The sequence below is a fragment of the Sycon ciliatum genome, chromosome 4, assembly GCF_964019385.1.
Source record: "Sycon ciliatum chromosome 4, ocSycCili1.1, whole genome shotgun sequence".
Classification (NCBI taxonomy): Eukaryota; Metazoa; Porifera; class Calcarea; order Leucosolenida; family Sycettidae; genus Sycon; species Sycon ciliatum.
This window is the reverse complement of record NC_088646.1, coordinates 28,794,341-28,817,550: the sequence shown is the minus strand read 5'-3', so window position 1 is coordinate 28,817,550 and position 23,210 is coordinate 28,794,341. Positions and strand designations below refer to the sequence as shown.

Below are 23,210 nucleotides of genomic sequence, written 5' to 3'. Positions count from 1 at the left end.
ATGCGAGATATATGCGTCACCATGGCATGCATGATGCACAATTATTTTTTAAATTTCTGCACAGTAAACATGGTAAATGGATGCTTCTACTTCTAGAAGGAAGATATAAAATTAATTCGAAGAACTACAATACCACTTGGAGTTGGGGCTGGTGGTAGGAGTCCTTATTACAATGTCATATTGGTTGTAGCAACGTGTAGTACCAACGCCTACTGTACAAATTCAGCTCTTGTTGTTGCTAGAATACGTTCTCCCTCTGCTTGAAGAAGTGATTGTTTTCAAAGTTGAGCTGCTTCCGCCGAGGGTTAGTGTTATTTCCAATCTTCAAATCAGAATATTCCGAGCTATGGCGTGTTGATGTTATTTCCCATTCTCTGTAAACCATTGGTGTCAATGTTTATTGTAACATTGTTTTTGGCATTGTCCAAGAGAGAGAAGTTGAGCACCACTTCTAAGTACGCACACACACACACACACACACACACACACACACACACACACACACACACACACACACACACACACACACACACACACACACACACACACACACACACCACACTACACACACCACACACACACACACACACACACACACACACACGCACACGCACAGACACACACACAGACACACACACACCATGTACACACACGCGCACGCATATACACACACAGATAGGGCCAGAATCACTTCCTTGGAGGTGGGGAAAATGAGGCAGGGCAAGTAATTATTGCGTGCGTTCCAGAGGAAGTAGCGGCAGCCGCAAAAGCCCGGTCGTGTTAGATTTGAATTATACTATGCAAGTCTATTGTGCTGCATTTTCTCATGATAATCAGACCTGTTCTCTTTTGTGAAAGGAATAGGAGTGTGTCTCAGGACAAGAACGAAATAAAACTAAAATGAGTTTCAGAGCAAATGTGGACTTTTTGGCAAATTCTTTTATTCATTTCACTTCTGACCGCACTGGAAAGAAATGGGAAGACAACGAACTAACGTTAAACTGTGCTTGTGAAAACTGGTGATCGTGCACGGACGTATCTGTTTGCGGAGATATGCGGCTGTCAAAACGTCTTTCCGTGTACAGAACACTGGTAACTATCTTTCCTTTCCTTTGAATTACACTGTATTGTCAGTTACAGAAGATGATAGTTCTAGGTTTCCACTCTGTCTCTCTCTGTCTCTCTCTCTGTCTCTCTCTCTGTCTCTCTCTGTCTCTCTCTGTCTCTCTCTGTCTCTCTCTGTCTCTCTCTCTCTCTCTCTCTCTCTCTCTCTCTCTCTCTCTCTCTCTCTCTCTCTCTCTCTCTCTCTCTCTCTCTCCTCTCTCCTTCCCTCCCTCCCTCCCTCCCTCCCTCCCTCTCTCTCTCTCTCTCTCTCTCTCTCTCTCTCTCTCTCTCTCTCTCTCTCTCTCTCTCTCTCTCTCTCTCTCTCTCTCTCTCTCTCTCTCTCTCTCTCTCTCTCTCTCTCTCTCTGTCTCTCTCTGCCTTTTGTTGTCGCTGCTGTTGTATTTGCTGGTGCTGTTGTCTGTTGCTTGCTGTCTGTGGTTATTGTCTATTGTCTTTCTGATTGTTTGTTGCTGCTGCTGCTTTTGTACGAGTACAGTAATTTATTTCTTCGTCTTGTATTCTTCTGGTCACATTTTCATGTAGGGTTCTACTTGCCAGCACTTCTGGACATAACTCATGAGCAGTGCGTTCTTCATGCCTAGTCGAAGGTTGTGAAGTGTACACGTTTGTCAACAGTTGGGGTTGTGGCCGGTAGGGGATATTGACATGGAGAAAATTGACGAAGGAGTAGGCTTGGCTGCCGGCGAGGCACGTGATGAGGAGGTAGCCGTGCTGAGCAAATCCCCTGGTGATGGCGATACGTGCCAGGATGCTGCGCAAGCGCCACTGGTGGTGGATGCGGGCGCGTCAGCGTCCAGTCCCATCAGCGACTGTCCGTCTGATGAGGGTGAATGCTCCAGTAGCGACAGTGAGGCACCACCATGTGCACCTGGATCAGGTCGTAGCTCCCTTACTGTTGACACGGCGACAGCCACGTCCATCACCATTGCTAGTCCTGGCCCTGCGAGCCCTGTAAGCTCGGTGGGCCTTGTGTCGCCGAGCTGTTCAACCGCTCTGCCGACTGATGCCACTCCCGTCTTACCAGTCTCGCCCGCGCCGACCAAGCGTTCGCACAGTGCAGCAATCTCAGACAACGAAGAGGACACGCCAGTCGCAAAGAAGCCTTCCCTAAGCGGCGAGACTGCTGCAGCTGCACCGGTGCTCGGCGGTGTCGAGGACGTATCCTCTGATGACGAAGACGGTGATGACGTGGAGCAGATGGACACTGAAGGCAAGGCTGGCAGTGTGTCAGCGGCGTCGCAGTCCACGCCCAATACGGATACGGCAACACAGGATGATCCTGGCGTGGCTGCCGATCGAGAAATCAAAGCTGAGCCGGACGATGGAGCGCGTGATGCACAGGCACGCTCAGGACAATGTCCCGTTCAGCACGGTAGTCCTGGCAACGGGTCAGGAGCTGCAGCGGACGGTGATAGCGCAACGCGTGTCACCAAGTCAGTCAAGTCGGGCTACTTTATTCGCCAGGAAGTCGTCATGGGTAGGTGGTTAGCAGTCACTTTCCTGCTGTGTGCTTTGCATCAGTTTGTTGTTCACTTGACACGAGTCTTTCTGCTTTCTCTGTGAGGTTGAGCTGCAGAACAGTTTGGTTTATTATAACTGTGTGCTGGGCTGTTGTTGGTAATACCCGTAATAGGACTGGCTAGGGAGAATAATGGAAGCTGAGCCCATAATTATATCAGTTTGATGTGTGTCTGTGCGCGTGTGATACGTATACGCATTCATCTCTGTGAGCATGTGCGTGTGTATGTATGTATGTGTGTGGTGTGTGTGTATGTGTGTGTATGTGTGTGTGTTTTGCGTGTGTGTTTGCGTGTGTGTGCGTTGTGTGCGTGTGTATGTGTGTGTGTGTTTGTGTATTTATGTGTGCGTGTGTGTGTGTGTGTGTGTGTGTGTGTGTGTCCCATATGGTGCAGTGGTATGTGCAGCGATTTCCAATCGATAGATTGCGGGTTCGATTCCCGACGATTATGGTCACACACGTCTTTCTTCTCTTTCTCAGACTCTTCCTGACTTTTCTTTCTCCTGGGTGGTTACCAACAGCCAGTGCATGCCGGAGTATGTGGTGTGATGTGTGTGCGGGAAAAAAAAAAAAAAAAAAAAAAAAGGAAAAGACCAAAAATAGGGATTCACTGGCCAGAAAATGTCACTCCAAATAGCTGTATGGTGTAGACCAGGCTGAATAGTGACGGTCAATTCTTCAGCCTTGCAAGCTGTTGAATGGTGTAATCCCAGCACAAGTTGCTATGGCTTCTGCCGTAGCATTGCTATCATCGCCTCCGGCGATGGGCGTCAAAGGTCAAAGGTGTGTGTGTGTGTGTGATGTGCGTGTGTGTGTGTTTGTGTGTGTGTATGTGTGTGTGTGTGTGTGTGTGTGTGTGTGTGTGTGTGTGTGTTTGTCTGGACGTGTCTGCGTGTATATGTGTGTGTGCTCGTGCGTGCGTTTGCCTATGTCTGTGCGTCTCTGTGTTTAATCTACCTGTACTGGCTTGTAGCTGATGTATGGAAGGAAGAGACTGAGTCGCATGCACAGATTGGTCCTGTCACTTACAACGTCAATCGCATAGTCAATAGTAAGTACCAGGTACACATGTAGTGAGTTCATAGCTACACTGCTGCCAACTGAAATCCGACCCCTTAGAGATGCGTTCACATTCTAGCGGTCTCAATTTCGTAGTTTTGCTATCCCGTGTCGGGTCTTTGCGATGTGAGCACACCGCTCAGGGGTCGGATTCTCTCAGGGGGTCGGATTTCAGTTGCCAGCACTGTACTACTGGTGGATGCAGAGGAACTCCCACGTAATTTTGTAACAAAATATTGCCGCCGAGACTGAGGACAGGGGTGCAAATTGACTGTATGGGTGTATGGCTGTGCGGATCACGGTGGTGTATGGCTGTGCGGGTCACGGTGGTGCATGGCTGTGTGGGTGCATGGCTGTGTGGGTGCATGGCTGTGTGGGTGCATGGCTGTGTGGGTGCATGGCTGTGCGGGTCACGGTGGTGCATGGCTGTGCGGGTCACGGTGGTGCATGGCTGTGTGGGTGCATGGCTGTGTGGGCGCATGGCTGTGCGGGCGCATGGCTGTGCGGGTGCATGGCTGTGCGGGTGTATGGCTGTGCGGGCGCATGGCTGTGCGGGCGCATGGCTGTGCGGGTGCATGGCTGTGCGGGCGCATGGCTGTGCGGGCGCATGGCTGTGCGGGCGCATGGCTGTGCGGGCGCATGGCTGTGCGGGCGGATGGCTGTGCGGGTGTATGGCTGTGCGGGTGCATGGCTGTGCGGGCGCATGGCTGTGCGGGCGCATGGCTGTGCGGGCGCATGGCTGTGCGGGCGCATGGCTGTGCGGGCGCATGGCTGTGCGGGCGCATGGCTGTGCGGGTGTATGGCTGTGCGGGTGCATGGCTGCGCGGGCGCATGGCTGTGCGGGTGTATGGCTGTGCGGGTGCATGGCTGAGCGGGCGCATGGCTGTGCGGGCGCATGGCTGTGCGGGCGCATGGCTGTGCGGGCGCATGGCTGTGCGGGCGCATGGCTGTGCGGGTGTATGGCTGTGCGGGTGCATGGCTGCGCGGGCGCATGGCTGTGCGGGTGTATGGCTGTGCGGGTGCATGGCTGAGCGGGTGCATGGCTGTGCGGGTGTATGGCTGTGCGGGCGCATGGCTGTGCGGGCGCATGGCTGTGCGGGCGCATGGCTGTGCGGGCGCATGGCTGTGCGGGTGCATGGCTGCGCGGGCGCATGGCTGTGCGGGCGCATGGCTGTGCGGGCGCATGGCTGTGCGGGCGCATGGCTGTGCGGGCGCATGGCTGTGCTGTGTAATTATAGTGTATTTGTACCCAATAAAGCCAGCCCAGAACAAGGTCATCTTTGGCTAGTTGTCAAAAAGTGCCAAAGGTCAGCAGCCTGCTTCATGGCAATTTATTTTATGTGATGGAGGTGGTGCGTGCATACATGCGTATGTTGGTGGTGCGTATGTGTGCGCGCGCGCGCGCGTGTGTGTGTGTGTGTGTGTGTGTGTGTGTGTGTGTGTGTGTGTGTGTGCATATGTTGTGGGGGGGGGGGGCAGTGTGTGTATGTGGATGTGCGTGCGTGTCTGATTTCCCCGTGAACACTGCACGTACCTGTACATGTGCCTGTCTTTGTTGCATGCTGTTATCTGTTATGTACACACGCAGACCAGCACAGCGACTACCAGTTGCCACTGCCTGAGAACTGGGTACTCATCAATCATGAAAGCGGTGGCACGATCTACATGGACCGCGCCAGTAGAGTCTGCACGTGGGCACGTCCGTACTATTTGGGCGATCACAGCGCTCGGGTATGTATGCCTGTACTGGAGCAACGATATTGTCGTGAAGACAACAGTGACGTTGTGTCCTATTGCGCTCATATCTCTCTTATCCGGGCGATCGGGCTCTGGGACCGGGCGCTAAGCATAGCAGCAAGAGTATATAAGCCCCCCAAGAGTGTGCAACTCCTGATACCCTTTCTATGGGGTTCACCAACGGCGAAAACTCACATCACGTGGTGTTGTGCCCCAGTTGTACGCTTCCAGCCCGTTTTTAGCGAGCAGCGGAGTAATAATAAAAGCACTCCCTGGCAGAAACTCACTGCGCGTATGCAACTCGCCAGCATAAATCATGGCAGATTTTCGGATTGCGCGCACGCTATCCTCAGTCGTACGTAGTACGAAACGTACCTGAGACACGTGATATGAGTTTTCGCCTTCAGAGACCCCATATACAGAGTTGCACACTCTTGGGGGCTTACTGTAAAAGCCATATTTATAACGAAGTGCTAATTCTAACGTTAGAATAATGGCTTTTACAGTACATACTCTTGATAACAGTGATATAGTTTGAAATGTCCGTAACTCTGAATCGCATACGTTCCAATGTAATGAGGAAGGGCCCGAGATCTGGCGTACAACGTCACTATTTTCCCAATAATTGGCAAAAGTAGTAATATTTCAACTAAAGTTCACAGAGTGCCCCATACTGCCATAGAGCAGACAATGATGTGGCCGTAACTGTGAGGCACTCCGGATAAGAGAGATGGGAGTGTACGTGTGCTATGGTGTATGTTTGCCTGGTTAGGCATCAGGATAGGCATCGACTGTGCCTACTTTTGTGCGTAGCGGTAGGTCTAGGCAAGCAGGCAGCCACTGTGGGATGGTGGCTAAGAGCAGAGGGCTAAACACAATTACCAGTATGTTGTTGCCGTGCAGCACAGTGCTGCAGCACAAATCCACAATGCACCTGCACTTTCCACTGACAATACTAGATAGTGTGTAAGGAACACCACTAACTTACTAAGGATTGACAACTTTGGCTTCCGTGGGACAAATGTCCTGGTCTTGCACCCCATGGCCAGGTCTTGAGACAAGGAAGGCACATAATTGTGCACTAATATAGTTGTACCCTATCTCAATTTGGAGCACAGTCATAGTTAACTCGTCGCTTTGCAGCCGAAATCGCCCCAGATTTGCAGCGGCTCGAGCAGGCATGCAAGCACGCGCACGCACGCACACACACACACACACACACACACACACGCACACACACACACACACACATGCACGCGCTCGCGCGCGCACACCACACACACACACACACACACACACACACACACACACACGCGCACTCTCTCTCTCTCTCTCTCCGTTATAACAGGGTTGTGTCTTTTGTGCGTATTTCATCTTCCCTGGTTTTGCATTCTGGAGTCACTAAAATACCCTGTCCGGATAATTTGTGATCTTTTGTCTGTAGAAACATGAGGTTCCTGTATGCGCAATTCCGTGCCTAATGCAAGGTTTGGCAGACAATGAGGAGAAAAAAGCACTCAATTTTCCAGACCCGAAGCTTGTCGAGGCTCAGAAGGAGGAAATGAAAGCAGAAGCTAAAGGCTCAGGCATTCCACTACCTAAAGAAGATGAAGAGGCAGTCGCTGTGCCGACAATAAGTAAGTGCTGTAGGCTTGGCTGTTGCCATACATTTTTGATAATATGCCTCTGCACAAGTACTTGTAGTCAGGCAACAATATCCGTTGCATCCTGTTCCTGTTCGTAGTGTGTGGACATTCTAGTAGCATCAACCGTGTCAATCTTCTGCATGCACTGAATGCATTCCCAGTTGTTATTCATTGTTCCTTCTCACCTTGTGATCGTTTTTATTCTTGTGTGTGTGTGTGTGTGTGTGTGTGTGTGTGTGTGTGTGTGTGTGTGTGTGTGTGTGTGCGTGTGTGTGTGCGTGCGTGCATGTGCGCGTGCGTGTGTACGCATGATGTGTGCGTGTGTGTGTGCGTGTGTGTGTGTGTGTGTGTATGTGTGTGTGTGCGCGCGCGTGCGCGCGCGTGCATGTGCTTGTGCATGTGCAGAACAGGAGAAGTTTGTTGACTACTTGAGCCACCGGTGGGAGATTTCCAAGACTGAAAGCCACTGCTACTGCCGTCATTGTCGCTAGTAAGTGATCTACACGGCATTTTATTATTTATTTTTTTATACTATGTGCACATCCAGTACAGTAAGATAAAGAATACATACATACATCCCTACAAAATAATCGGCATAAAGAAAGAGACAACGACAAATACGAAAGGACCAAAGTAGTAGTAGGTGCTGCAAGAGCTGTGCCGGTCAGGCGCAGTGCACTCCTCCGACCATTCCGGTGTCGGAATCAACATGGACTGTGCGGGCCAAGGGGGTACACTATGAATGATAGTCTTGTATTAAAGAGCATCTGAAAATGCAACATAAAACGGGAGAGAGAAGATTAAAAAAATGCAAGTGCCGTCGGTCAGCGTCGTACAATGTTATCGCATGAGCTGATTGTTTAGTAACCGGTGGTGTTAGTGGACATTATAGCGTAACTTGTAGTTCCTTGGTCCTTTTTCTTTTCTACAATAAAAAAACATTTTTAAAATGTACAAGGAGTAGAATTTTAATTGTTAAAGGAAGATATTTGAAATTGAGGGGCTATAGATTGATCAAGCTTCAGCTGATGTAGGTCCCGTGACAGTCTTGCCAGGAGAGAGAGAGAGGGAGGGAGGGGAGAGAACGTTATATGCTCAGTATTATCAGCGGCGCTAGTTGTTGTCAGCTGCCCAAAGCCAGTTTGGGCCAGAGTGGATGGCTGAAATTGATGATCATACTCAATCGTCGAGTGCACTTGCTCCTCAACATTGCTCTCGCCGTTCAATTCACAAAAGTTGTGCATAACAAAGCATGCGTAGATAACGAAAGGCAGATCATCCTTGCTAATATCCATTGAGCGCTTTAGGATACCAAATCGTGCCTTCAGGCGGCCGAATGCACACTCTATTACCATCCTTGCACGACAGAGCTTCAGACCAAAGTACTGCTCCTGAGGTGTTGACCCGCCTCCAGTATGCTCTTTCATGACATAGGGCAGTAATACGCTGGATCTCCAAGGAGAAATGCCGCCACTGGGTTTGTGGCGCAAATGCCTGTGCACATTCGCTTTGAATGCCTGCATTTTCTTGTCCTGGATGTTGGTGAGCATCTCTGCTGGAAGACTGTTCCACACTTCCACGAGGCAGAATGGAAATGACTGGCGGATATAGTTGGGGGGGGGCATTGTGTGGGAGATCAAGCTTCAGGTAGGCAGGGTGCCGGCTGGTGTCGAGTTGTCGTCTGGTTTTGGGATTAAAGGGGAAGTATACCCTAAAATCAAATTTTCACCAGTTGTAGTCTTCTGGGTGCTGAGTCGAATGGTCTTGGTCCGAGGAAGCTGCGACGCTCCCTTCCTTCTTTTTTCCCAATCGAACCCGCGCACTTCCACCGAAACTGGGTGACTGCGCCCTACTAGATGGGGATTTGTATGCAAAATGTCACTAAAAGCGCCATTTCGTTCTTATAAAAGCACGGATGACCGCGATTGGCCCATATGTTGTAGTCTTTTGGACGCTGAGTCGACTGGTTTTGGTCCGAAAAGGCTGCGATGCAGCGTTCCTCCTTTATTCCCAATCGAACATGGTTGAACAAGCGGTCACGTGCTCCTGGGTGCCCAAATCACCTGGTCACCGAGCCAGCAGGCGACAACTTTCACACCAAGGTTCAACTCGAGTTCAACTCGAGTGACAGGACTGCACCCAAAAAAGGTCAAACAGGCTAGTAAGTTGTACCCTGCAGGCACGGTGACCAGGTGACTGGTGTACGCAGGAGCACGTGACCGCTTGTTCAACCATGTTCGATTGGGAATAAAGGAGGAACGCTGCATCGCAGCCTTTTCGGACCAAAACCAGTCGACTCAGCGTCCAAAAGACTACAACATATGGGCCAATCGCGGTCATCCGTGCTTTTATAAGAACGAAATGGCGCTTTTAGTGACATTTTGCATACAAATCCCCATCTAGTAGGGCGCAGTCACCCAGTTTCGGTGGAAGTGCGCGAGTTCGATTGGGAATAAAGGAGGAAGGGAGCGTCTCAGCTTCCTCGGACCAAGACCATTCGACTCAGCACCCCGAAGACTACAACTGGTGAAAATTTGATTTTAGGGTATACTTCCCCTTTAAGCCGTGGGGTTCCGGAGGTGGAATCATTGCGGTAAGTTACGCTGGGCCATCAGTGAAGTGTAGCTTGTAGAGGTATGTGAGGCCAGCAACCGAGCGGCGCAGACTAAGGGAGTCCAGGAGGGTGCCTAAGTTAGGCCGATGATGTCCAGAGCCCTCCTCCGGACTCGATCTAGCTGATCGATGTGGGTCTGGCAGGCACCCATCCAGACCAATGGAGCATACTCGAGGACTGGGTGTACGAATCCCTTGTACATAGCCAGGCGCCCTAAGGCGGCCGCCCCGTGGCAGGACGTGGGCAGCTCGTCGGAGAAATCCCAGCCGTTGGCTTGCACGGACTGCAACGGTGTGGAGGTGGTTGCGGAATGACAGCTTGGCATCTAATGAGACCCCCAGGAGTTTAAGGGTCTCAGTCTTCGCAACTGGGATACCTCCGAACATTACGGGGTCCATGACATTGACCAGTTGTTTTGGTGGCGTTTTCCTTTTGGCAATCTTAGAGAGACGTAGATTCTTGACTATGCTGCTGGCACATTTCAAGTTTTGTAGATAGTCGTTACGGTATAATATCATGTTGGCAAAGTCTGCGCCTTGTTTGTCGTCCATGAGAGTAGTTACCACATCATCCATGTCTCTCTTAGGGGTCGTCGCAAAAGTTTTTTGTCGTCCCTGAAACGAACATGATTCGTTTGGGGGGGAGGGGGTGCGAGCCAAAATCGCAAGTCGACCGACACTGTGCATATGACATGTACATGCATGCGATTTTCGTCGTCCAGCATAGCAAGCTGTGTTCGTTTCAGAGGGAGGGGAGGGGGTCCAAGTACGAAATGAACGATGTTCGTTTCAGGGACGACAGAAAACTTTTGCGACGACCCCTTAGCTTCCTTATTGATTGTATTGGCACGATCAATTTTCTGCTGATAGTTAGCCATGCTGGTGTTAGCATATTCGGTGCATTCATGAAGCATAGCTTTTTCAGAAAGTTTGGAGAACTTGTTCATAATGTACTGCTCGAAAACTTGGCTGGTAGACTGAATCTTTATTCTATTCAATTTGCCTTGTTCGTTGATGACTAATTCGGCGTCCGGCAGAGGTGTGGCACCAAACAGGAGCGTAGAAGGAGGGGAGTCATCATCGTTGACACCATCAATAATCACGTCAGCAGCAGGAGATCTGGGGCGTTTCGGCGGGCGTGGAGAGCCGTCTGCAGCGAGCTTTTGTCGGCCCATTCCAAGTTTTGCCTTTGCGGAGTCCATACCAAAGGGTTTATTACGCTTGAGGGAGGTCTATAACGGAACTGAATAATTATAATGGGAGAACCCCCGACACAAGCTCAATTCACACAAAGTCATTTCTCTTTTGACTGACCGGTTTCATCTTATGGTGAAGAATCATCAGAGTGAAGAAGGAGAAATGAAAATACATGCTATTATAGTAGGGCCAACTCGCTCGGCCAAAACTACCTATAACACAAGTGGACCCATCAAAGCCGCTGGGAGCCCAAAGAGGCACAGGGGTAGGGGTTATTAATTTGGACACTGCCAACATTTCCCGTGTATTATGCTATAATTATTATACATGTACTATAGTCAACAGGCGCGTGCCCCGTATGGTTTCCTGGGTGCCCGGAACCCCCCTTGTTTCGCTCAAAATGCAGGATTTTGCTTCATTTTTTGAAAAATTTTCCCGGGGAGGTCCCCCGGAACCCCCCCCCCCCCTTGAAGGGCACCGGCGCACGCGCCTGGTCCAAGCACGGCATCCAACACATCTGCATGCTTTCACAAACACAAATTCAATTACCCCCCCCCTGTGCCTTGTTGGGCTCCCAGCGGCTTTGATGGGTCCACTTGTGTTATAGATAGTTTTGGCCGAGCGAGTTGGCCCTACTATAATAGCATGTATTTTCATTGTATTTTCATTTCTCCTTCTTCACTCTGATGATTCTTCACCATAAGATGAAACCGGTCAGTCAAAAGAGAAATGACTGTGTGAATTGAGCTTGTGTCGGGGTTCTCCCATTATGATTATTACAAAGCTGAGCACGCACGCCGATGTCACTACCCTGTACCACCTCGTACTACCAACTGATGTTCCTGAAAACCCCGGATACAGGCTCCAGGGGGTTCTCGATCGCCTTCACCTGTGGGGAGAATCTTTGCGCATCCGCTTCTAGCCACAGAAATCACATCTACTGGGGATCAGCACGAGATCAGAAGCCCCAGCGCTGGACATGCATTTCTAAGACTTACTCGTATAAAACTTTGGTTTGAGATTTGTTGCTGCCAATATCTATACAATCATGCTTGTCTGTGCCTACACTGTGTGTGCACGCTGTCCATACACTGTATGTGCATGCTGTCCATGCACTGTATGTGCATGCTGTCCATACACGGTGTATGCATGCTGTCCATACACTGTGTATGCATGCTGTCCATACACGGTGTATGGATGCTGTCCATACACTGTGTATGGATGCTGTCAATACACGGTGTATGGATGCTGTCCATACACTGTGTATGCACGTTGTCCATACGCGGTGTATGCATACTGTATAGACAGCGTGCACTCAAACTGTCTGTACACACATGCGTAACATATTTTCTGAGGTCAGAGCCACACCAGGGTATACGGTGCAACCGCCTCCTGGAGACGAGATGTCACATTGCCGTTTGTATTGTGTATGATTCGCACTGCTGCTTCACGGTAGTCTCAACGGTTGATTACACAGCAATATGACAGCACATGTGATCATAATAGTACGGGTATGTTTGTCATGCGTGGGAACATTAGTTGGCGAACCGTCAGTGAATCGTTGGTGCTTGGCTCTCATGCTGTTTTGTGTTGTTGCCCTATGGCTAGCCTCATGTCTAAACCTGAAGAAAAGCAGGACATTGGCGAGCTAGACGAAGAGAAGCTCGAGGCGAGACTTGCCGCTCAGAAAGAAGCTAACAGCTGGGCGTTGGGAGAAGTGCAGGTACATGGCGCAAGGTCATCCTGTGTGTATATGGTGTGATGTGTTTGACCAGGACTCCCTGCTATCCTGTGTGTATGGTGGGGTATGTTTGGCCAGGACCCTCGGGCTTGTGCAGCGTGAATGAGCACCACTTTGCTTAATCAGGGCCTCAATGTACCCGCGTCTTGTCAGCTCACCGACCAGCGCGCTTCAGAAGTAAAACTTGTTCTTTTTACCCCCCCCCCCCCCCCCCCAACATTGTTATAGCCGCACCTATCGACCTAGAAGGAGCACGAGCATTTGCTGCAGACAAGTCGAAATGGAGATCAGACATTGTTTATGGATGAGTTTTTGTTGACTGGAGACAGAAGCGGACTTGGCTTAATTTCAGTGTATTCTCATGCATTGTTCTTTGGCCTTTGTACGCGTGCTGTGGTATTATTATTATTATTAATATTATTAAGCTTACGTGGAGATAAAAATGACCCGCAGCTTACTCTATTTATTGCGTTGATTATTATTATTATCTCCTTTTCGCCGTAGAACATTGCAGCTGCCACCTCCCCTCTATCCACTTGCTGTGTGGCATTCAACTCTGTGGCTCGCTGATTTTCCTTCTCTGTTTTTTTTTCCTTGTGTGGCTTCTAGGCGGATGGGTCTCTCTTTTTCAAGATTGGCCGCAAAGGTTTGTGCGTTATTGGGGGGCTGTGTTCACCGCATTAAAGCGTGCTAGTGCACTCGCCATTGGGCTAGCTACTATTATACGACTACTAGACCCTTGAAATACAGTACTGATCTTCTTTGGTCTGTGGCCTTCGGTATGTTGATATGCTAGCGTTTAGGGCTAAAGCGCGATGCACAATATCACTTCTGCGGTGCGATGAGCGTCGAGCAAAAGTCATTTTCACATCGCGCGAACAGTCTTCGATGCACAATGCACGACACATCGCAGCGCAATCCTGCAGGGCACGCACAGTCCAAAACCGTATTGAGCCGGAGCACTTGTGTCACATGCGCCTGCCGTGTAAGAAAAAGTGATGCGCATCGCTCGTCGCAGAAGTTGAACTTGGCTCAACTTCCCGCGGTGCGAACTTCGATGGAGCTGCGACACTCTTCGATGCAAACATTTGCAGAAAATACTCTCGGTCGCATCACTCATCGCTCATCGCGTCGCAGAAGTGATATTGTGCATCGTGCTCAAGGGATAGTATTTGCCTAATTCCTGTCAGATGACCCTGGATAAGGAGACCGCTTGGTAACAGAGACCACATTTTTGAAGGTCCCTTGAGCGGTTGTCTTAGACAGGTTTCACAGTACATACAAGCTGATAAGCGTATCGTCTGACCTGCCTCTATGCGTGAAGCATTGTATCGTGTGCCATTATTAAAAAGACCCCAACGAACGTTTTGAGGTGCAAGACAAACACTGCTTTGGAGTGTTTCTTGGGATTTGGGACTTGCTGGAGCTGCTGCTGGCTTGTCAGTTTTCAACACTATTTGTCGCACATGCTTGTGTGGTGTGTGTGTGTGTGTGTGTGTGTGTGTGTGTGTGTGTGTGTGTGTGTGTGTGTGTGTGTGTGTGTGTGTGTGTGCATGTGCGGTGTGTGCATGTGCGGTGTGTGCATGTGCTTGTGTATATGTGCGTGTGTGTGTGCGCGCGCGCGTGCACGCGTGCGTGTGTGTAATACCAGGTGGCACCCAACTTAACACTGCTGGGAAGACTCCGCTGTCTGTTCTGAACGAGTACTGCCAACGTATTTTGCGAGTTCGTCCCGAGTTTGTGTCCGGCGAGTTAGGTGAGTGTGCTATGCATGTACACATTGCTAATACACACACCTGCACACACACACACACACATACACACACACACACACACACACACACACACACACACACACACACACACACACACATACTCATACCCCCATCACACACGCGCACACATGCACACAGACAGACAGACAGACCGACATCAAGCCCGAGCTCGATTCGCACACGATGGCACACCAGCAGAGTCCAGCTAGACAACCCATCGCACTCAACAGTAGATAGCCGAGGCGCACAACAGAAGCAAGAGTTGATAGTTGATACTGACGAATGTTAACGTTTTTGACCATATTGGTCTCTTCAGAATGATGTTGAGAATGGAGGAGAGCACTGTTAAAAGAGGATGAGAAGATGCTATTGCTCAGACCGAAAATAGGGAATGAAAACACAGAGTGACATCGCACCAAATACAACACTACCAGCGACACAAAGTACAGTGCTCCTCAATGAAATCCAGTCGCGCCACGCAATCAGTACGCGCCGGGCGTTGCACAGACCTAGACCGTTCGAACGCTGGGCTGCGACATGGTGCAAGGCGCAAACTTGAGTGACCCGACTGGATTTCATTGAGCAGCACTGTAGATGCAACACCATGTAGTAGAAATCGAAACAGTGACAGCAGCAGCAGCAGCAGCAGCAGCAGCAGCGGCAGTAAGGAGCGCCAGCAAATGATGAGTGGCGCAACTAGCATGGAAACTTCACACACAAACCCCTTGTAACACCCCTAGTCGAATTCACACTTAGCTGTTGGGTAGGTCGTCAACAAATAATTATTGCGATGTAATCTATTGTTGTTGCATTACATCGCACGCTTGCTAGGATTCTTGACACTTGAAGCGTTTGTCATTCCTTCTACTTGAAGTATGTGTATGATGCTACACACTTTACTGTGTTATGTCTAGCTGCTCTTCCTTGTGCTGCTTGTATCACCTCTCTGCTGTTTATAATTCATTCTGCTTGTTCAGTTTATTTTCTTCCTGTATTTCCCGGTGAGAAGGCATTGCAGTACTCGTGGGAAAACGTCGGAACGTTGCTTGTGAAAAGCCTGGGAGCTTGTCCTTTTCTTTTGTCTACTACAGTAATTAATTTTTGTCTCCTTGAAAACTATTTTGTTGTTGTTGTCGTCGTCGTTATTGTCGGCTGGTTGCAGAGGATCCGAAAACTCCGTTCCAGGTTGTAGTCACTCTCAATGGCATGAAGTACGGTGTCGGCGTCGGCACTAACAAGAAGATTGCCAAGCAAATGGCCGGTAAGTGGTAGTGTGTGGCGATGTGGTGATGGAATTGGATATTCTGGCCGGTGCAGCATTCAATACATGCATACACCACCAACGTATTTCTTCCTACAATTAGTTTCAATTCCGCTGTGGAAACTCTTAGTCTAGCCGGTAAAGTTCTGACTTCTAATTCGGCGGACGTGCCAAATTCAAGGTTTAAATTACATGTACTTGTTTGGATAATTAGAAGTTTTTTGCCTGGCATTTTGGGGTTCGAATTATCAGGATTCCACCTGTAAGGGGCCGGTCACATTGAGGGAACAATCTTCAGATTATAAACCGGGAATAATTTTTTCTGCTTTTCATCACGGCCACACTGCATACGCGCAATGAAAAAAATCTCACTCACGCGAGCAATTTTTGTCACCATTCGCTTCTGTCAGTCTGTCAGCCCCGCTCCTGGGCCAGAGCTGCATCAGCACAGCCTCTAGAGTATCGCTCCACTTCATAATGCAATAAAAAAACAAGGAAACTCAAAGAAATTCTGTGGAAGCCGCGGATGATTATAATCTTCGGCGGAAAAGCGAGGCCTCGAGCTGATTTTCATCGAGTGGATTAAATCTCTCAAATCTCCCGCTCAGCGGCAAATGTCCATGATAACCACGGATTTTTTCAAATTTTCCCTCAGTGTAAATGTATTAATTTTTACTTACACGGACTTGCTGTGTGTCCACTTTCTCTCGTTTGCAGCCGAGTTGACACTGCAAGCCCTCAATCCCACTGTGGCCAAACGCCTACAAACTAGCAACTCCCGCCAGGCCGAAACCGCTGGTCTCGTAAGCCTGCGCTGTTTTCTCTCCAGTGTACCCGGGGTTTGTTCTTTTCAAGCTCCGCAATGCACATTTGTGCGATAGGAAGATTATATGAATGTGGCAAACGTGGCGTTGGGCACTTGTGCCAATGTCCATGAGTGTAGTCCTCTCACCTCACATCTGCTGGACTGTTACAGGGAGAGGGGGGGGGGGGGTAGTAATGGACATCTGCTGGACTGTTACAGGGAGAGGTGGGGGGGGGGGGGGGGGGGGTAGTAACGACCTCACCATGTGCACATAATAGACCTTTCCCTGCCCAGCAACTTTTCAATGCGTGTACTAGTGTGTGTTCTTTTACACTTTGCTCAGTTTAGACCTACAAATCCTGTACATGTCCTGAAAAGTGGCCTGGCCTGGACACAGTCAGGATGACACGTGTGCACGATGACATCATTGTATCACAGTATGACATAACAAGCTGTCAGCACTGTGTGAATGCAACTGGGAGAATTTTGTGAGCTTTGCAATCAAGCCTGAGCATGAACTGAGGCCGGACATCGCAGTGTACTTCCACTTGTACAGTTGTGTTTGGTGAAATCCGACCCATTGTGCATACTTGGCACCCTGGACTTGCCCAGTCCTTGACGCCCCGGAAGTGATACTTCAGTACGAATGCTGCTGGACGTACACATGTTGTACAAGTACAGTGATGTATTGGGAACATGGCCAAGGTGAAGGCAGGTTTTGCACTTTGGGTCTGAATTCACCTAACGCAACTGTAGTATGAGCAGCTGTACAGTGTACAGTACCTGCTACAACCTGGATTGATTATTATTTTCTTTTTCTTATTTTGTTAGGGATTTCCCAACAGGCCATGATTGATGCTAGTAGATTGCTCTCATCGTGTATGTGCATCTCACTTTCTGGCCTGCAATGTTGTATTCTGCGTGTGTGGACAGGATGCGTTCGAGGACATGCCGGTGGATGACCCGGGCGTCCCCCAGCTGTGCCAGGAACTGGGCATGCCGCGGCCATCTCAGGTCTTGGCAGAGTGCCTGCGCAGGTATGAGAGCATGATGTTGCGCGCACACACAAACACACACGCACACACACGCACACACACGCGCACACACACACACACACACACACACACATGTGCCCACAAACCCTCTCTCACTCACTCTCTCTCTCTCTCTCTCTCTCTCTCTCTCTCTCTCTCTTTCTCTCTCTCTTTCTCTCGCGCGTATTGCCATTTTTCAGCTCTGTATCTTTGTCACTGCACACTTGGTTACTGCTGATAGTGTCCACCGAGTGTACATGTACATGTAGGTAGAGACTGAGTGACCCCCTTTGCCTGGACAGTGGTGGTGGTGTGACCCCCTTTGCCTGGACAGTGGTGGTGGTGTGACCCCCTTTGCCTGAACAGTGGTGGTGGTGTGACCCCCTTTGCCTGGACAGTGGTGGTGGTGTGACCCCCTTTGCCTGGACAGTGGTGGTGGTGTGTTGACTCAGCAGATAAGACGGTGCCCCCAGTAACCCAGCTCTCCTGACCTTAGTGCTGGTTGAATGCATACTATGCTATGACGTCTGTGCTGAGACTGTTGACCCTCCAGATAAGACTGTGCCCCCAGTAACCCAGCTTTCCGTGACCTTAGTCCTGGTTGAATGCACGCTATGCTGTGACGTCTGTCAGTAGCATCTCAGGCTGGTAGATTTTCTGTCCTTTGAGGAGTGGCTCCATGCTAGCTCTTCAACGTGAATGAATCTGCACGTCGTTGACTGGACACGGCTGTTTTCACTGATCTCTGTGTGTGTGTGTGTGTATGTGTGTGCGCGCGCGTGCGTGTGCGTGTGCTGCTCTTGGCTGGTCGTGCACAGGAACCAACACTCGCAGCCGATGACGTGCGATCTGAAAGTGGAGGTGTTGAACAGCCGCGCGTGCCGCTATAAGATGACATGCGGCGATCATGCTGTGGAGGTAGGTCACAGTTCATCACTGTACTAAGTTCAATCTGCTACATTGTAGTTACATTCAAACTTCAATCTGTGTAGTCGATGACAATGAAATGTCTCGGCAGGCAGTTTTGACGATCTTCAACGGAACTGTCTTCTCTATCAGTATGGTTGGTGTAGTGCTGCTGGCGGTACTATTGCTGCTACTGCTACTAGTGCTGGTATTGCTGGCTGGTATTTGCCAACCGTGTGTGTCAACCAGGAGCAGTGGGTAATGGTAGAGTTTGTTAGAGGAGCATTGGGTTATGGTAGAGTTTGTTACATGGAACCCTATACTGTAAGTCGAGAAATATTCGGGGCATATTTAGTTTCGGCTATTTTCGGCCTGGTCGTGTTTGGCCGAGAATTTATTGCGGCCGAAATTTTGTTTTGCAAGGTTCAATGTGACAGTGTATACAGGCAGCAGCAGTACAGGCCGAAAATTTAATGCGGCCGAAATGGGTTTTATGCCTGGGAGGCCGGAATTTGAATGGGCCGAAAATTTGCAGACTTACAGTAGCCACTCTCCAGTATATGAACTCCGATTGGAAGAGTATGTAGTCAGACAAACGTGTGGCGTTACTTTAGAAATTTGGATATGGGATTTTCGGTCTTTGACCACGATTAGTGGTGGGTCTGACCTGCTCAAGTCCCTCCGCTTTAGGAGCTGCATGTGCACCTTGATCCTTGAAGGTGGTGGCGTTCCTACCCATGCGAAAAAGTCGGTCTGACTGGGTCCGACACGAACCGTGACTTTTTTTGGCTATGTCACATGACATGTTGGGTGCTCATATGTTTTGTGTATTGTGTTCCTTCTGCTGCACGTCATGTCTTCCCCTTCGGCTGTGTATCGTGTCTTGTGTCTGTATATGCCGTCTTACCCACCTCCCCTCCCTTTATCCTCTGCTCTCTCTCTCTCTCTCTCTCTCTCTCTCTCTCTCTCTCTCTCTCTCTCTCTCTTCTCTTTTTCTTTCTCTCTCTCTCTCTTTCTCTCTCTCTCTCTCTCTCTCTCTCTCTCTCTCTCTCTCTCTCTCTCTCTCTCTCTCTCCGTTCATGGTTGTCTTTGCCCAGGGCAAGTGTCCGTCAAAGAAAAATGGTCGTCAAGTAGCGTCACAGGCGATGTTGAAGGTGAGCGAATGTACTTGTTTCTTTGCAGTGTGTGTGTGTGTGTGTGTGTGTGTGTGTGTTTGTGTGTGTTTGTGTGTGTGTGTGTGTTTGTTTGCGTGCCTGACTCGGGCTATGCCTTGTACTTGTAGCTAGCATAGTGCAACACTAGTACTGGTATATGCACAACAGGGCTGGAGTTGCTGGCGAGATGTGTCTCGGGTGATTTGTCGGGGGAAAGCATTATTACGGTACCATCCCGTCCCTGCCTTATCACTATCTGTATTGATTTGCTTTATGTCTGTTGCAGTTGGTTGACTGTATTCAAACACATGTGTGAATGGCTACTGTATGTGCACTGCTGCTGCTGCTGCTGTTTTTAGATGCTTCACCCACACGTCCTCACCTGGGCTGCCATGATGGCACTGTACTGTGACAAGACAGGGTTCAACATCATCCAGCAGGTAAGCGTTTTGAATGCTACTCGACACAAAGTCTTTATTACAATCAGCAGAATGTGAGAACAACAATGGACAAGGAACTCGACGCAGTCAAATGTTATCAGGACGTGTTGTCATGACAGTGACTACACATTTCTGCCAGTGCAGGTGTTGAGTGTTACTGCTTGAGTGCTCAGTACTGCCTTGGTCTATACAGTCTGTAGTACACTGGCCTGCTTAGTACTGCCTTGGTCTATACAGTCTGCACACTGGCCAGTGCATGTTCATTCATTCAGACTTTTATATTCCCGTAGCTATGCAAAAGACGTTACCGTAAAAGTCCGTAAATAAGTACGTATTTACTTTCGAATTTAGTGACCACACCCGTACTAACTTTCGGGCGGGTACTGACTTTCGGGCACGAACTAACTTTCGGACCTGACTTGTGTGTAGTGGAGAAGTCATTTGTCATGTTGATGTACATGCTACGTGCTGCATGTGCGCATCGTACCGGTACTTATTTCGGGCAGTATGTTTATCGGGCTTGACTTGACTTCAACAGACAGAGCCAAAAGAATGAAGGGAGTATTTCTTTCGGGCAGGTACTTATTTACGGACTTTTACGGTACTTCAGTAACGTCTGGCGCTAGCCAGGGTCCACACAGCTTGAATTCTGTGTTTGTGTGTTTGCGCCGATGCCTGGCGCCATCCCGTACCTGTCCCGTACCGTACCATCAAAGACAGCTGGCCACAATATTCAAATGGGGCTTTCAAATGCAAGATCATAACGTGAAGCAACTTGGAAGAATGAGTATGTATACGAAGTGTATCGGGGGAATGCATGCAGGGCGATAGTGCGGGTTCGAATCCTAGGTTTTGTCTTGGAAAAATAGGAGAAATGAAAAATTTATAATATCCCTATGCTTTTTTTGCCTAGGTCATCAAGGTGGTAGACGGTGTTGTATTACCCTCGAATGCAAAGAGAAAGTTTCTAATAACATGCATGATGAGCTAGGCAAAAAAGCATAGTGTAGGGCCCTGAGCTTCCAAGCTCTCTCGTTTGAAGGATTCTCCGAAAAGTAAATGGATACTGATCTTGTCAGGGGAGTTTCCAGGAAGGTTGGATGGGATGAAAGGGATGTGAAAACGGGCCTAGGGAAATGTACCTGCGAAGCGGACACCTTGGTTCTCATTTTCTCATTACAAGCTGATGTAATGCGCGCATGGCTCTAAACCATCCACGGGTGAAGTCTGGTTTCAGTGACAACCCATGGGATCAGTCTATCATTGCGGTCTTTTAGTGCAGGTGTTCTCTAGAACCAGGGTGGCCCGTGCATACTTCCTATGTGTGGTACCAAAGAGGAGTGGTTGTGGCGGATCGGTTATTTAATATCATTGCTTGTTTTTGGCGCTGGTGAAAGACCCTTTTCAGGGCCGTATGCCGTTTATTGACAGTTGATGAGAGTCATGCCTCTTGTACTCATGCTGTCGTGTGGTCAAAGCATCTCTGAAATCTTTAAAAAACAAGTCCGGACTTTGTGAGATTCCCGCGATCTCTACCCAGTGCCGTAGTACCTCTGTGTTTAGTTTAGCTTAGTTTAATTCCAAGCAATACATGTACATGGCTGGGGTAGCCAATGACCACTTTGCATGGCGATTGCAGGGTTTTATAGCCAACCACGGTTAACGGTGTGTTACCGCTTTACCATGCATTGGTATCCATTGTATCCCGTGTGTGTGTGTGTGTGTGTGTGTGTGTGTGTGTGTGTGTGTGTGTGTGTGTGTGTGTGTGTTCAGAAAAATGAAGATGTTGAGGATGCCGAGATGCAGGATGTACTGCAGAATCAGCTGAAACCCAAGGACGTCGTGAACTTTGAAGTGTTGAATGAGCTGCGACGACGAATGAGGAAGCTAATCCCAGCCAAGGTAGGGAGCTGTTTGTTGGAAAGTTCTAGTACCTTAAAGTTGTGAAGGAAAGCGTGCCTGTAAGACGTGTCTGTGGGTTTGCAGTGTGTCGTTGTGTGTAGGAGCAGTCTATGGCAACACTCTTCGGCTGTGGTGCAGACTACAACCCCCTTTTTTACTACTCCCTGATCTTGACTGTGTGCACATTGCTGAGCTACTTTTAAAAGTAATTGACTCTGAAACTGCCTGGTGTGTCTTCTACATGTATTCATTCAAGATTGGTAATTGAAATGTTGCTGCTTGTGTACATGTATAGTTTTTTTAGTAGCTTTTTGGTGCAGTTGTGCTAGGTGAATTCCAACCTGTAGTGCACATTTGCTCTACCGGACTTACACGGCCCTTGACTCCTTGCCGCCCTGGCAGTGGTGTGACTAGTGCTGGGTGTACACATGTATGAATTCAATGATAGGATGGGAGCTGGTCGCGGGCGCCAGCTGTGCACTTTTGGGTCGGATTTCATCAAGCGCAACTGTAGTTTCCACTGCAGGCTGTGTATAACACGTGAAGTCCTCGCTGCGATTAGTCTCATCCCGTCTGATTTGCATATTGCTCCTGCTGCTGTTGGTGTTCATCTCTTGCACAGGATTCGGGCAGGCCTTTGGATCCAAAGAAGGTGCGGCAGCTCCACGATTTCAAGCCATCGTCTGCGACCATCCACCCCACGCAGGCACCGGTGCCCTCTAGCAGCCCTGGGTCGCAACGCCATAGGTCTGTTGAAGGTGACACATCACCACCGGCCCCCCGTTCTCACTCGCCACCGTCGCGAAGCTCTCGTTCGTCACTGGACTCTTCATCACGTGATCATGACCAGCAGCTGCACCATCACCACCATCGCACGCACAGCAGTAGTGACCGGGGCAGCCGCAGTGACCGTTACCGTGGCGATAACTATCACCAAAGAGACCGAGACTATCAACCGAGTAGGAGGCATTCGTCCCCGCCGCGTTCATATAGGCCGTAGTTCATTTGCAACGCCAGCGAGTGCTCGCGAGTGGCGTTGGTGTGTGTGTGTGTGAGTGTGTGTGTGTGTGTGTGTGCCCCCCCCCCCCAACGCATTCATCCATGTGTTTGTAAATATGCTGCCTTGCTTCTTTTTTTAAAACTTCCATCTGTGTGGTCTCCTTGCTCAGTCTTCTCCCCGTCCTGAGACCTCTGCTTGCTTCTAATATTAATTTTCTGACCTGTTCCTAACCACCTTGCATCCTAACCCTCACTACATATCCTGTTTATGTGTGAATTGTCAATTGTTCTATTTCA

General features: G+C 49.4%; 1 protein-coding gene across 1 annotated transcript; it reads left to right on the top strand.

The window, feature by feature from the left end:
* Positions 1-66: 66 nt before the first annotated feature.
* On the top strand, positions 67-23,210 carry LOC135815489 (microprocessor complex subunit DGCR8-like). Its single transcript, XM_065328797.1, has 17 exons — positions 67-304; positions 1,648-2,602; positions 3,618-3,695; positions 5,292-5,434; positions 6,885-7,077; positions 7,492-7,576; positions 12,505-12,619; positions 13,247-13,283; positions 14,289-14,393; positions 15,575-15,673; positions 16,391-16,476; positions 17,412-17,515; positions 18,331-18,430; positions 19,516-19,572; positions 19,932-20,012; positions 21,786-21,914; positions 22,537-23,210. Exons 2-17 carry the CDS (start codon positions 1,771-1,773, stop codon positions 22,912-22,914), a joined length of 2,622 nt encoding a protein of 873 aa, XP_065184869.1. The 5' UTR covers positions 67-304; positions 1,648-1,770; the 3' UTR covers positions 22,915-23,210.

Bases quoted from the DNA above. Each gene is read 5' to 3' on its own strand.
- LOC135815489 (XM_065328797.1), top strand. From the start codon at position 1,771: ATGGAGAAAATTGACGAAGGAGTAGGCTTGGCTGCCGGCGAGGCACGT. The intron at 14,394-15,574 runs GTGAGTGTGCTA...GGCTGGTTGCAG, and splicing joins GTTTGTGTCCGGCGAGTTAG to AGGATCCGAAAACTCCGTTC. The intron at 15,674-16,390 runs GTAAGTGGTAGT...TCTCGTTTGCAG, and splicing joins GATTGCCAAGCAAATGGCCG to CCGAGTTGACACTGCAAGCC.